A 12,831-nucleotide genomic window follows, 5' to 3' on the forward strand; every position below is an offset into this window, starting at 1 on the left:
GTTTCTCCTGAACTCACTCCTGGCCAGTCCCTCCTTACTGGCCAGCCAGCTTGATCGTTCTAAAGTGCAAATCAGATCTGTCCCTCCTCCTTCTCAAAGTTTCAGTTGCCTTTTTCGTTGCAGGTAGACTAAGATTCCAAGCCCACGTTCTGCCCTGTTGGGCCTGGTGTGGTCTGACCTCTGTCTCTTTTACTGTTGTTTATTAAAGTCCCCTCACCAGCTGGTGAGCTGCCTGAGGGCTGGCTCTTTCCGTGAACTCCAGCACCCAGTGCAGACCTGGCACGTAGAACCCAGTGCTTTTTTACTGTCTGCATCTACATCAAACAGATGTTCTTGGGGAATGGGAGTCAGGGGGCAGGCATGACATGAACCAAGGGGATAGATGTGTCCCTTGGAATTAACTCTTGTTTGTACCAGAAGACACCCCTGCCTCTATCTTCTCCTTTGAACTTTGGGGGGGACCTTGTGAGATGGATGAGGCAAGGAGGACTACTAGGAAAGCTAGCTTCTAATTATGACTTTAGAAGCTTAGAAAAGAACTCCAATAATAATCGCAGGTGCACACACTGCTTGTGGATAATTGAGGTGCAGCTCAACCCTGGTGGTCTGCTGACCATGATGCTGACCAGAGGGGCATTTCTAAAAGTGGGTCATTGTTTAACTAGCGTCATGGCTTTTGCCATATCCATGTGGCATTTCTGTGATTTTGTGGATTCCCCGTCATAGTGACAGCCAGGCTACAGCTAAGATCAGAGCCCAGAGAGGACTGAACACCCTCTGCAAACAGAGAATTCCGCCCGGCCTGCCACCCAAGGGGATGCCGTGTCTCGACTTTGGTCTTAAAGATTAAGCTTACCCATTGTTATGTTAAGTATAAAGTATACACTTAAGTATAAAGAAAATATAGTCTCCAGAGATTGAACTTTTTTAGGATGATTGGCTTAAACTAAATAAAAACTATCTATAGGGAGACTAAGAAAGGGGCCTTTTCACAGTGCTAAGCTGTGAGAGGACCTCTGCCTCAGCCTCTCTCTTTTTCAGAATTCATTTCCTTGTATCCCTACTTTCTTTCTGCGTCTGGTTTGCGACATGATTTTTTTGCTTATATCTTTCTTGGCTAGGTTAACTTGTTTTACTTAATTATTTTGGGAGGCATCTGTCCGTCTTCATTCTCCACTGAAGTTGTTATACTAAGAATGTGTTTTTGTACCAATTTTAATGTGCATGCATTTGGGATCTCCTGCAGCATTGGGTATAGGAGAGGTGTTAGGACTCTGGTGGTCTAGTGGTAACAAGCTGCGCTGCCAACCCAAAGGATTAGAGTTTGAATCTACCGGCGGCTCTTTGGGAGAAAGATGGGCAAACTCCTCCCCTGCAATTTACTGACTCTGAAAAGCCACTGGGGGTCTGCTGGGGGTCAAGTTCTGCCTCGATCGTACACAGCAACAACCACCTTACATAGCCAGCGTTTAAGCAAGGTGAGGTGACAAATCATGAACACGGAGCCAGCGTCACCTTGCGCGCCCCTCGCTAGGACAGACCTGAGGTGAGGAGGCCCCCACTCTCCGTGCAGACTTAGCACTTACACAATCTTACACGTGACTGCCTTCTGAAACCTTGTACTCTGGCCTCTCAGGTTAGAGACCAAGGTGCCTCTGTTCCAAGTCATGGTATCTTCAGTTGCTTCAGATGCATGTGGAAGTTGGGCAGCGAGTAAGAAAGATCAAAGAACTGGTGCCTTTGAGTGGCGGTGTTGATGAAGAACAGTGAACAGTGAACTTCCAGAAGAACAAAGAAATCCATTTTGGAAAAAAATAAAGGCAGAGTGATCCCTAGAAGCAAGGATGGGGAGGCTTGGTCTCACATGGGGGCCTGTTACCAGGAGGGTCAGTCCCTGGAGAAGGACACCAGGCTTGGAAGAGTAGAGGAGGGTCATCTAAAAAAAGGACAATATTACAAAAAGGTGGATCGACACAGTGACCACAAAACTGGGTACAAGCCCAGTAGGTATTGTGAGGCTGACAGAGGAGTAGGGTTGTGTTGTGTTGCAGACCGAGGGTCCCAAAGAATGGAATAATTTTGTAATTATTAATTATGAGACAAACAGCCAAGAATGAGATAGAGCAGAGAGCATAAAACACAGGGCCAGCAGTTCTCGACTGAAGACCCCAAGCCAAGCTTCACTGTATCTTTATTGAAAATTACTAGGAAGTAAATCACAAAGAGATTCAATGCAAATGAAGCCAAGTTCTTTCTATTGAAAACCTTCTGCTTGATTAAGGAGGGAGGGGTTCACAAATGCAAGAATTTGCTGTACCCTTAAGGATTGCCTTAGTGCCTCAGGGTGAACTCTGGCTTGTACCTCACCTCCCCCACATCCTGAAATAGCATTCAGATTATTACAGATATTTAGTATTGGCTTCCCATAGTGTTGTGTGCAGGGTTGCAAAGCACCAGAGCCTGGTGACAAACACAGCAGGAACAGGCACCTTGCTCGCCTCACTTGAGGCCTGACTCTGCCCCCGTCTAGTCTGCTAGCTGAAAATGAATGGGCTTCAGCAACTCACCTGGTCCCGTTCACGCTGGCCTGCTCTGTCCTTCACCAGTTCAGCCCCAGGTACAGTATCATCATCTCCTCCTTTCCTTCAATTACTCCCTCAAGTGTCTCTTAACCTCCAGCAAGTCTGAATCCTGGAGATTTGGTAAAGGCTTGCGCTTGGGGCACAGGGTTCAGGCCTCTCTGGGAGACCAAGCCGAGCAGGACCTGAGCTGTTCCTCCTGCCAATCCCTGTTGCTGCACACGGTGTCACAGATGAAGCCTGGTCCTTCTTGTCTACATCTTTCAGGAGAGGGAGCTGCCTCTTAAGATGCCAAGCGCAGGACTTCCATTTTCTACTTCTTTATTATATGAGACTGCCAGCAATTTCATCTTACTTGGATCCACAATCAATACACTTGGCACCAGCAGTCAGGAGATCGGGAGATGAGATGTATTGCACTGGAAAAGTCTGTAGTCGGGGCCCTCTCCAAATTATTATTATTTTCTTTATTTTATACTGGTTTATTTACAAAGTTTGAATACATTAACAAAAAAAAAACCCAAAAAACTACCAGGTTTGAACACATTATTTTTAAAACAGATCTTTCCCATTTCCTTCAACCCTCCCCATCTAATTATGCTACTAGCCATGCCCCCCACCACCCCAGCCATCTCACTCCTCTACTTCCATCCCTCCCCCCTTGGATCCTCATATGCTACAATAATGTCTTATACAATATTCGCATTTATGGGACTGAGTTAATTCACTTAGCATAATGCTCTCCAGTCCCTCCCAAGTTCGGTAATCATTTACAGAATCATTACTCCTGTGTGCTGTGTAGTATTCCATTGTGTGAATGTACCATAATTTCTCAATCCAGGCCATGGCCTTTTCATTCACTTGCTATACATCTGAGAGCTGGGCGATGGATAAGAATGACAGAAGAAGAATTGACACCTTTGAACTGTGGTTATTGGAGAAGAGTGCTGAATACCCCATGGACTGCCTAAAGAACAAACAGATCTGTCTTGGAGAAAGTGCCACCAGAGTGCTCCTTGGAGACACAGATGATAAAGCTTCGTCTAACATACTTTGGGCATGTTGCTAGGAGAGGGACATCATGCTTGGGATGGTGGAGGGATGGTGAGTAGAGGAAGACCATCAACAGTGTGTGTCAGAGATTCTGAGAATGGCACAGGACAGGACAGGGTTCAGATCTGTTGTTCACAGGGTTGCTGTGAGATGCATTTGAGCTGATGGCACTTAACAACAACAACTACAAATTTATTGTTGTATCCAAAGCATGCCCTCTCTCGGTCTAGACCAGGCTGGCTGGGTCAGGAGCGTGTCCTGTCTGAGTGGTGGCATCAGTGCCATCTCGTGGCCATTCTGATCGTCCTTTCTTCATGGACCTTTCTTTTCGGGAGCTTGGACCAAATTCACGTAGGCACCAAGCCACACTCGCTTCCTATTTCAGCAAGAAGCTGGGTTGTCCAATCTCCTTGCCCTCATAAAGATGGGTAATCCTTGTGTAAACACATAGACCTTCTCTGGGGAAGCTGGCCTTGTGCAGGCCAAGGAGCGGGAGCCCTTATGTTGTGGTTGTGGTTGTAGTTGTGTACCATTGAGTCGGTGCTGAGTCAGCTATGACCCTCCTTCAGAGGCAGTGTAATCGCAGGGGAGGAGACTGTCCAACCTTCTCCTGGGCACCAGCTGGTTGATTTGAACGGCTTGCCTTCGGGATTGCAGCACAGCTTCTTACCACGAGACCACCAGAGATCATGGAAAGGCCACATCTGTGTCCTTTGAATATGCTCAGACCTGTACCTGGATAAGCAAGGGACCACTTGGGTATCAGAGGATGGGGAAGGCCATTAACTCTAGGTTGTGAAAAAAACCAATCACGCAAGCCCTGGGATTTCACACTGCTGGCGTAAGAGCAGGACTGGAGCCCACAGGCCACAGCAGCACACTCTTCACAGTCACGTGCCCCTGCCGTATCATGCTCCTCTCCGTGTGGATGGTGTGGGGGTCAGCTCAGCCCCTTGGCCCGGCCCTGGTCCACCCCTTCTGTTCCCTCTTTGTGAACCTGCAGGTGAAATCGCCGGAGCTGGTGCAGCCAGTATCATGTCTGCCCTGACGGACAAGGCCATCGTGAAGAAGGAGCTCCTGTACGACGTGGCCGGACGGGACAGGTACCACGTCAATAACAAGCATGACGACAAGTACATGCCGCTCCCTCCCAGCAAAATCGTGCAGCGCGCGGAGGAGCTGGTGGGCCGCGAGATGCTCTACAAGCTGACCAGCGAGAACTGCGAGCACTTTGTCAACGAGCTGCGCTACGGGGTCGCCCGCAGTGACCAGGTGGGTCCCCGTCCTGGAACCACCCCACCCCCAGGAACCAGGGCTCCCCCATGACTCACAGGGGCAGGGCCTCCGCTGTGGGTTTGGTCAGGGTGGAGAGAGAGGGGAGGACAAGGCTAGGCGAGCAGAGACGGCCGGCCGGCTCCAGCTCTTCCGTCTCCATGAATGATACACGCCCCTCCCTTCTCCCCGAGTCCTTTCCTCTTCTGCCTTTCTCTTTGGGGGGCGGGCATCTGCAGTCCTGAGCGTGGACTAGGGCCCATGTTAGCAATAGAGAAAGAGATAAGCTTGTTCGTTCTCGCTCTCTCTTTTCCTCCCCCCCCCCCCCCCCCCCCCCCCCCCTCCTTTCTTCCCTCCCTCCCCCCCCCCCCCCCCTTTTTTGTAGTTCAACAGTGAGTGATTTTATTTCTTAAGTACAGAAGACACATTTATGCAACCAGAGTCGAGGCTGTGGGTGATTCGTGCTTCCAGCTGGGGGAAGGACTCTCTTTGTCTTACACTACCGAGCCAGTCAGTGAATTTGGCTCTCAGTCAGGATCAAACGGATTCTAGTATCCTTCTCCTTTCTGCTCCTCTCAAGATGCTTTTGAACAGCAACATCTTTCTTAATGAAATGGTAGAGGTCCCCAGGAAGATCTGGGCACGTGCTGTGGACTTAAGGATTCTCAAGATTTCATTGCCTGTCGCTAAAGGCACTTGTGCAATGCCGTGTGACTCTCTGAAGATCACACCCATTTGGGAAGGAGTCAGGCCCGTGGCTGATTTGTAGATCTCCTTCAGGCCGTCAGGCACCAGCTTTAGCCAGATGGGGACGCTCTGGCGATGAGGCAGAGCTGACTGGGACCAGCGCTTCCCGGAAGCATGCAAGCGACACATGGTGACGGCAGTCAGGCAATGAAAAAAGGAAAGCTTGTTGATTCTTAGAGCTTGATGTTCTGAAAGCAAAATCATGCCCTTGGCTGGTGGCAATGCTGAGTTGGACCAACCCTTGGCACAGATACACGTCTCTGGACCCTCTGTCCAGCTGGGAGTCACCGCGGATCAGTGAGCTGCCTCATGTAAGCAGAGCAGGAGTGTCAGCCCGAGGATGGGTGGTGGTTGTTGTGTGCCACCAACCCAGTGCTGAGCCTCCGTCGGGTTTTCAGGGGCAGCAAATCACATGGGAGGGGATTGCCCAGCCTCCCGAGGAGCAGCTGGTGCATTTGAACCATGTACTTTTGGGACTGCAGTACAATTTCTTACCATTAAGCCACCTTATCATGCTCATAGAACCCACCTTCCTCTATAGAGATGCCAGCAAGGGTCAATCCAGGAGACCCTGTGTCTTGTGAATAGTTAGATTTGTGTTAATTTATTTAGTATTGATTTCCTCTTCATTGAATTTCTTTTTCCCTTTGTTGTTGTTGTTATGTGCCATCAAATCACCTGTGACCTATAGTTACCCTATGTACAAGTGCTCTAGTCTGAACCAGTCTCACTGTCTTCAGCATACCTACCCCATTACCCCAGTCACTGAGTCAATCCGTCTTATCCAGGGTCTTCCTCTCTTGCGCTGTCCCTCCTCCCTTCCAAGCATGATGGCCTTCTACAGGGTCTGGTTCCTCCTGGCATTATGCCCAAAATATGTGAGACAGAGTTTCAAAATCCTTGGCTCCCAGGAGCAGCGTGGTTTCACCCTCTCCAGGATAGGTCAGTCTGTTCTCTTGGCAGTCCATTGTTGTTGTTGATTGCCTTCGAATTGAGCACAACTCATAGCGACTCTACAGACAAAAGACCTTTCTATAGCCAGCGTCATTTCTCCACAGCATGTTCAGTACTCTTCTCCGGTACCACAGTAACAGCTTTCCTTCCCATTCTCTCTCTCTCTTCCCTACTGTCTGGAGGGAAGGAGGGGGAGGAGGCACAAGAACTTTGCTAAGTCAACAAGGTTATGCCAGTCAGGAAGTTTATATTCGCAAAGTGGTGTTTCTTCCTTGGTTGCTTGGTGCTTAAGAGCACGAGCTTCTGGAGCCAGGCCTGGGCTGCAGCTGAGCTCTATCTCTTGCTGTGTTACTTTAGGGCTACTCTAAACTCTTTAAATATTTGTAAAAGATCAATGATAATATTGTCCTTGGAGAGCTATTGTTTGAATTAAATACAAAGCCAAGTATAATGAAATGTGCAAAGAGCTAGAGTTGGGAAATCAAAAGGTTCAAACTCAGCATTTCTTAAGATGAAGGAACTGGAAAACAAATTCAAGCCTCCAGTTGCAATACTTAAGGATACTATGGGCAGAATATGGAATGATCCAAGAAGGTTAAAAAAAAAAAAGAAATAAGTACACAGAATCACAGTACCACAAAGAACTGACCGACAGAGAAGTATTTCGTGAAGCAATTTATGTTCAAGAGGTAATGGTGATGGAAGAGGAAGTCCAAGCTGCTCCGAAGGAATTGGCAAAAAACAAGGCTCCAAGAATTGATAGCATGAATACCAATTGACATATTGTAACAAATAGATGCAGCCCTGAAGGGCTCAGAAGTCTTTGCCAAGAAATCTGGAGGACAATCACCTGGCCAATTTACTGGAAGAAATCCACATGTATTTCCATTCCAAAAAAAGAGGTAATCCAACAGAGTGTGGAAATTACTAAATGATAGCACTAATATCAAACACAAGCAAAATCTTGCTGAAGATTACCCAGATGCAGCTGGAACAGTTCATCAACAGAGAACTACCAGAAATGCAAACTGGGTTTAAAAGAGGCCAGGGCACAAGGACCATCATTGCCAAGGTCAGAAGGATGTTGGTCATGCCAGAGGAATGTCTATCTATGTTTCATTGACTATGCAAAGGCATTTGACTGTGTGGATCACAACAAATTGTGGCTAACTTTGAGAAGAATGGGAATCCCAGAACACCTGATTGTGCTTATGCGAAATCTATACTTGGACCAGAAGGCAGTCATCAGAACAGAGCAAGGAAACACGACATGGTTCAAAATCAGGAAAGAAATGTGTTAGGGATGTATCCTGTCTCCATACCTTTTCAATCTGTATGCAGAACAGAGCATTTGAGAGGCTGGACTTTATGAGAAGGTATGTAGCATCAGGATTGGAGGAAGACTCATCAATAACCTGTGCTATGCAGATGACACAACCTTACTTGCTGAAACGGAAGAGAACATGAAAGCTTTGCTACAAGAGGGTCAAGGACTGTATTTTGCAATAAGAATTGAAGCTCACCATTAAGAAAACAAAGCTTCTCACCACTGAGCCAACTGGCAGCATCATGATAGAAAAGAGACTGAGATTGTTAACGATTTCCGCTTGCTCAGTTCCACAATCAACACTCTTGGCACCAGCAGTCAGGAAATGAAAAGAAAAATTGCATTAAGAAAGTCTGCTGTTATGGGCTCTTGAGAGTCAGGAAGTGTGAGGACAGCACAGGATAGAACAAAGTTCAGGTCTTTTGTTCATAGGGTTGCTACAAGTCATATTCGACTCGAAGGTACCTAACAACAACAAAAACAACAACAACAACAATAATTAAGTTCTAGTTCCTTGCCGCACACAGGATTTTAGAGAGGATAATGGAAGTCCTTTCATTAATGTAATGCTTTTGTAATAATTAATTGGGATTATTAAAATAACTATCCACCTAAAAAAATAAAAATAAAATCAAATCTGTTGTCAGGGATCTCTCCAGAGTGCTGCAGAGCAAGGATGTCAGTATAGAAACTAAGGTGTGCCTGATTCAGGTCATGGTCTTTGCAATTACTTGTTAGTCATCAGAGAGCTGGACAATAACTAAGATGACAGAATAAGAATCAATGCCTTTAAGTTGTAGTGTTGGAGAAGAGTATTGAACATAACATGGACTGCTATAAGAATTAACAGGTCATCTTAGTTAAAACCAAGCTGCTCCTTAGAGGCAAAAATTTTGAGACTCTGTCTCGCATACTTTGGACATGTAACCAGGAGGAACAAGTCTTTGGAGAAGGTCATCATGCTTGGAAGAGTCAGGAGCTCAGGAGAGGAAGACCCTGGATGTGATGTATTGGTACAATAACTGGGGGGATGGGGGAGGTGTATCATAAATAGTGAGGTTGGCTCAGGATAGAGCAGGGTTCAGAGCTATTGTGAGTAGGATCACTAAGAGTCTTTGTTGACTCAACGGTACATAACATTTATGCTTAGTACAATGTTGATTCAGAAAGTAAATTTAGTACATTGTATTGCTGGTGGCCTAGTGGGTAAGGAGTTGTGCTACCGACTCAAAGGCACACAGTTCAAATCCACCAGCTGCTCCACTGAAGAAAGATGAACAGTCTACTCCTATAAACTTTACAGCCTCTGAAAACCCACTGGAGGGTCAGCGCTTGGTCCATGATGCTACATAACAACAGCAAGTAACAGACTTTCTCAGATAGATCTCCATCTTAATTTTGGCCTGCTTCACCATTGCCACCAACGTTATTTACTAATTAATTATTTGTGGTTTTTTTTAAATCTGCTTTGCTACAAAGTTAAGGTCTTATCAGTGCATTGTAGGTTTTTATAGAGAAATGAAACAAAAGGTAGTCTATAAGATGACTCTTCTTAGCAAAAGATAAAGCTGAAATGTTTACTGTGTCAATGAAATGACAATGAAAATGACCCTGGAATGATTCTGGAGGAGATGGACTTTTTTATTTTTTTTTAAGTTTCTTTTACAGTCTAGTGAGGATGTTGAAAAAACTTCCTGAAATATCTACTTGACCTGTTCGGAAGATCAGAGAAACTCCTGAACTTTTTTTAAAAAATTTTTTATTTTATTTTATTATTTTTTGTGTGTGTATGTACCGTCAAATCACATCTGACTGGTACAGGAGGAGATTGTTCCTCCTTCTCCAGCAGAACATCTGGTGGATTTGAACCATGCACCTCTGGGATTGCAGTACACCTTCTTGCCACTAGGCCACCAGAGCTCGCAAAACTCCTGGACTTTTCAGATGACCCCTGGACTTACTCAGCTAACACACAGGGAGGTGGCTGTGCAGTTCCTCTTAGCTTTGTGCTCAGTGTTCCTAGTTCTACACAGGACTTGCTCTGCCGAAGCATCCGGAGGGTAACGCTGACTCTCCTGGACAGGTCGTTTTCCTCAGAAACCTTGCACTTCCTTTTATTTAGTCATATTATTTGAGTACATGTAAAGCATGACTCGAACGACTGGGCCGATTGGCAGCACCATGATACGTGGAGAAGAGATTGATGTTGTTAACAGTTTCAGCTTGCTCAGTTCCTCGGTCCACACTCTTGGCCCAAGCAGTCAGGAAATCAAAAGATGAATTGCATTGGAAAATCTGCAGCCAGGTACCTCTCCAGAGTACTGAGAAGCAAAGATATCAGTCTAGAGACTAAGGTGCGCCTGATCCAGGCCATGGTCTTTGCAATTACTTGCTATGCATCAGAGAGCTGGACAATGATTAAGGATGACAGAAGAAGAAAACTCAAAGTCTTTGAGTTTTGGTGCTGGAGAAGAGTATTGAACGTACCATAGACTGTCACAGTATCATGACATGTCATGGACTGAGGAAAACATGTCTATCTTATAGTGGAAACCAGGCTGCTCCTCGGATATAAGGATTTTGAAGCTCCATCTCACATACTTTGGGCATGTTGCCAGAAGGGACCATTCCTTTGAGAAGGACATGATGCTTGGAAGGGTGAAGGGTCAGTGCAGGAGAGGAAGACCCTTGATGAGATGGATTAACACGGTAACTGGAGTCCTGTCAGCAGGTGTGTTGGAGTCAGTGAGACTGGCTCAGGACAGGGCAGGCTTCAGAGCTGTTGTACAGAGGGTCACCATGGGTCGCAGGCGACTCAATGGCACATAACAACAACAACAAAGCATGACCACAGACAATAAGGTCATTGTTATTTTCATTGACAAAGTAACTTTTGTAGAAACCAGTTGCATCAGCATCTGTTTTCTCACTGTGAGGTTCTGTAAAGAACTAGGGATGTATTGTTCCTCCTCCATTATTCTGCAACCACTTGACCCACCCAGACACAGAGCTGAGTAAGGAAAACACTGGACAGAAGTGATGTTATGCAAGTTGTCTAGCAGGTTAACCCAACACGACCACTGCGGCCAAAAGCCTGTACCTGATTTGGATAAGTCTGGTGGCTCGGTGGAAAGGAGTTGTGCTGCCATCTCGAAGATACGCAGTTAACGCAGAGCGGTGAGAGCAATCTGCGGGCTCTCTTCCTGTGCAATTTACTGCCTCTGAAAATCCACTGGTTCTAACTGGACGGGGTAATCACTATATTCTTACGTGAGATTCTGGATTTCCACACCCCAAAAACCTGTTTTGCCCTTTCCAGAGAATTAACTTTCATATTTTGTTTTCTGTTGGGTTGGGGAAAGAGGTTCATGGATGGATATAAATTAACTTGGTTCTCTTTTCTCCCATGTTTCCGAGGTAACTGAAGTCGCCAACTCCTTTCAGAGCATTCTTTGTGTAATTATTTTGCCCAGAGAATCCTTCAGTATTTTCATTGGAGGTTTGATACTGTTCTTTTTAATTTTATTATTTTTGTGTGTGTACTGGCAAATCAGATCTGACTGGTACAGGAGGAGATTGACCCTCCTCCAGCAGAGCATCTGGTGTATTTGAACTGTGCACCTCTGGGATTGCAGTGCTGATTCTTGCCACTAGGCCACCAGAGCTCCCTGATATTGTTCTTTTTTTTTGTACTCAGACCTTTCAGCTTGAGAGAAGACAACTGTTCTTACCTCTAATGAGCATCTGTTTGCACTTCCTTCAAGACAGATTTGTTTGTTCGTTAGGCAGTCCATGGAATATTCAGTACTCTAACACCACAATTCAAAGGCATTATTAATTCTTCCTCCGTCTTTCTCATCCATTGACCAGCTTTCAGATGCATAAAAAACAATTGAAAAATATCCTGGCTTGCATCAGGTTCGCCTTAGTCTTTAAACTGACATCCTTGCCCTTTAGCACTTTGGAGAGGTCCTTGATCAACAGCAGATTTTCTTTTCTTTTTCAAATTCTTTTGTTGTTGTGTACCATTGAATTGGATCCAACTGACACAGGAGGAGATTGCCCCTCCTTCTCCAGCTGAGCATCTGGTGGATTTGAACTGCATGTCTTCAGGATTGTAGTGCAGCTTCTTGCCACTAGGCCACCAGAGCTCCCAACAGCAGATTTTCTTGATGCAGCATATCTTTTAACTTCTTTTTTCGCCCCTTAATAATAATTTATTGGTGTTTTCTCTTCATGTCACCACTTTGGTAGGTAGATATGGAATACTTAAAGACACGCAATTCCTACCTTCTTGGATTTTCCAGTGGGGTATGCAATACTCATATGTTAAAAGGGCAAGTGAGCCGCTGAATGTGTGAGATTAGATTATTGGCAGAACTATAGAATGCAACACACATCCAAACAGTGTGGGCAGCTGTTATCTTTGAGTGTAGTAATACTATTTCAATTAAAAATCTGTTTTAAATTGAAATAAATTTTCCCCTCACTGTGAAATGACTGAATTAATCTCTGCTCATTTCAAATTCCTCATCAGATCGACCTTCAGTTGCTGCATATTCAGCTTTTAAGTCTTTTAAAAGATGACAAGCCTTTTCTTGCACTAAAATAAGGCTAAATAATATATAACTAAATATGTAATATATTCAAAAATATATTATTTATTATGTTGTTGTTGTTGTTATGTGTCGTCGAGTCGTTTGCGACTCATAGCGACCCTATGTACAACGGCCCTAAACCCTGCTCTATCCTGTGCCAATCTCATTGCCTCTGACACACAAATCCCGATTACCCCAGTCACTGAATCGATCCACCTCATAGAGGGTCTTCCCCTTCTGCACTGTCCCCCTACTCTACCCAGCATGATGTCCCTCTCCAAGGACCTGTCTCTCCTTACAA

General features: G+C 45.5%; 1 protein-coding gene across 1 annotated transcript in view; it reads left to right on the forward strand.

Annotated features, from left to right (window-relative positions):
- PLA2G16 (phospholipase A2, group XVI) overlaps positions 1–12,831 on the forward strand; it is a 27,552-nt gene that overhangs the window by 8,174 nt on the left and 6,547 nt on the right. Inside the window, 1 exon segment of the mRNA XM_006903623.1 lies at positions 4,636–4,904. Within this exon segment, the coding sequence (XP_006903685.1) occupies positions 4,636–4,904 (269 nt within the window).

The sequence above is a fragment of the Elephantulus edwardii genome, unplaced genomic scaffold, assembly GCF_000299155.1.
Source record: "Elephantulus edwardii isolate Elephantulus edwardi_28Jun2011 unplaced genomic scaffold, EleEdw1.0 scaffold00328, whole genome shotgun sequence".
Lineage (NCBI taxonomy): Eukaryota > Metazoa > Chordata > Mammalia > Macroscelidea > Macroscelididae > Elephantulus > Elephantulus edwardii.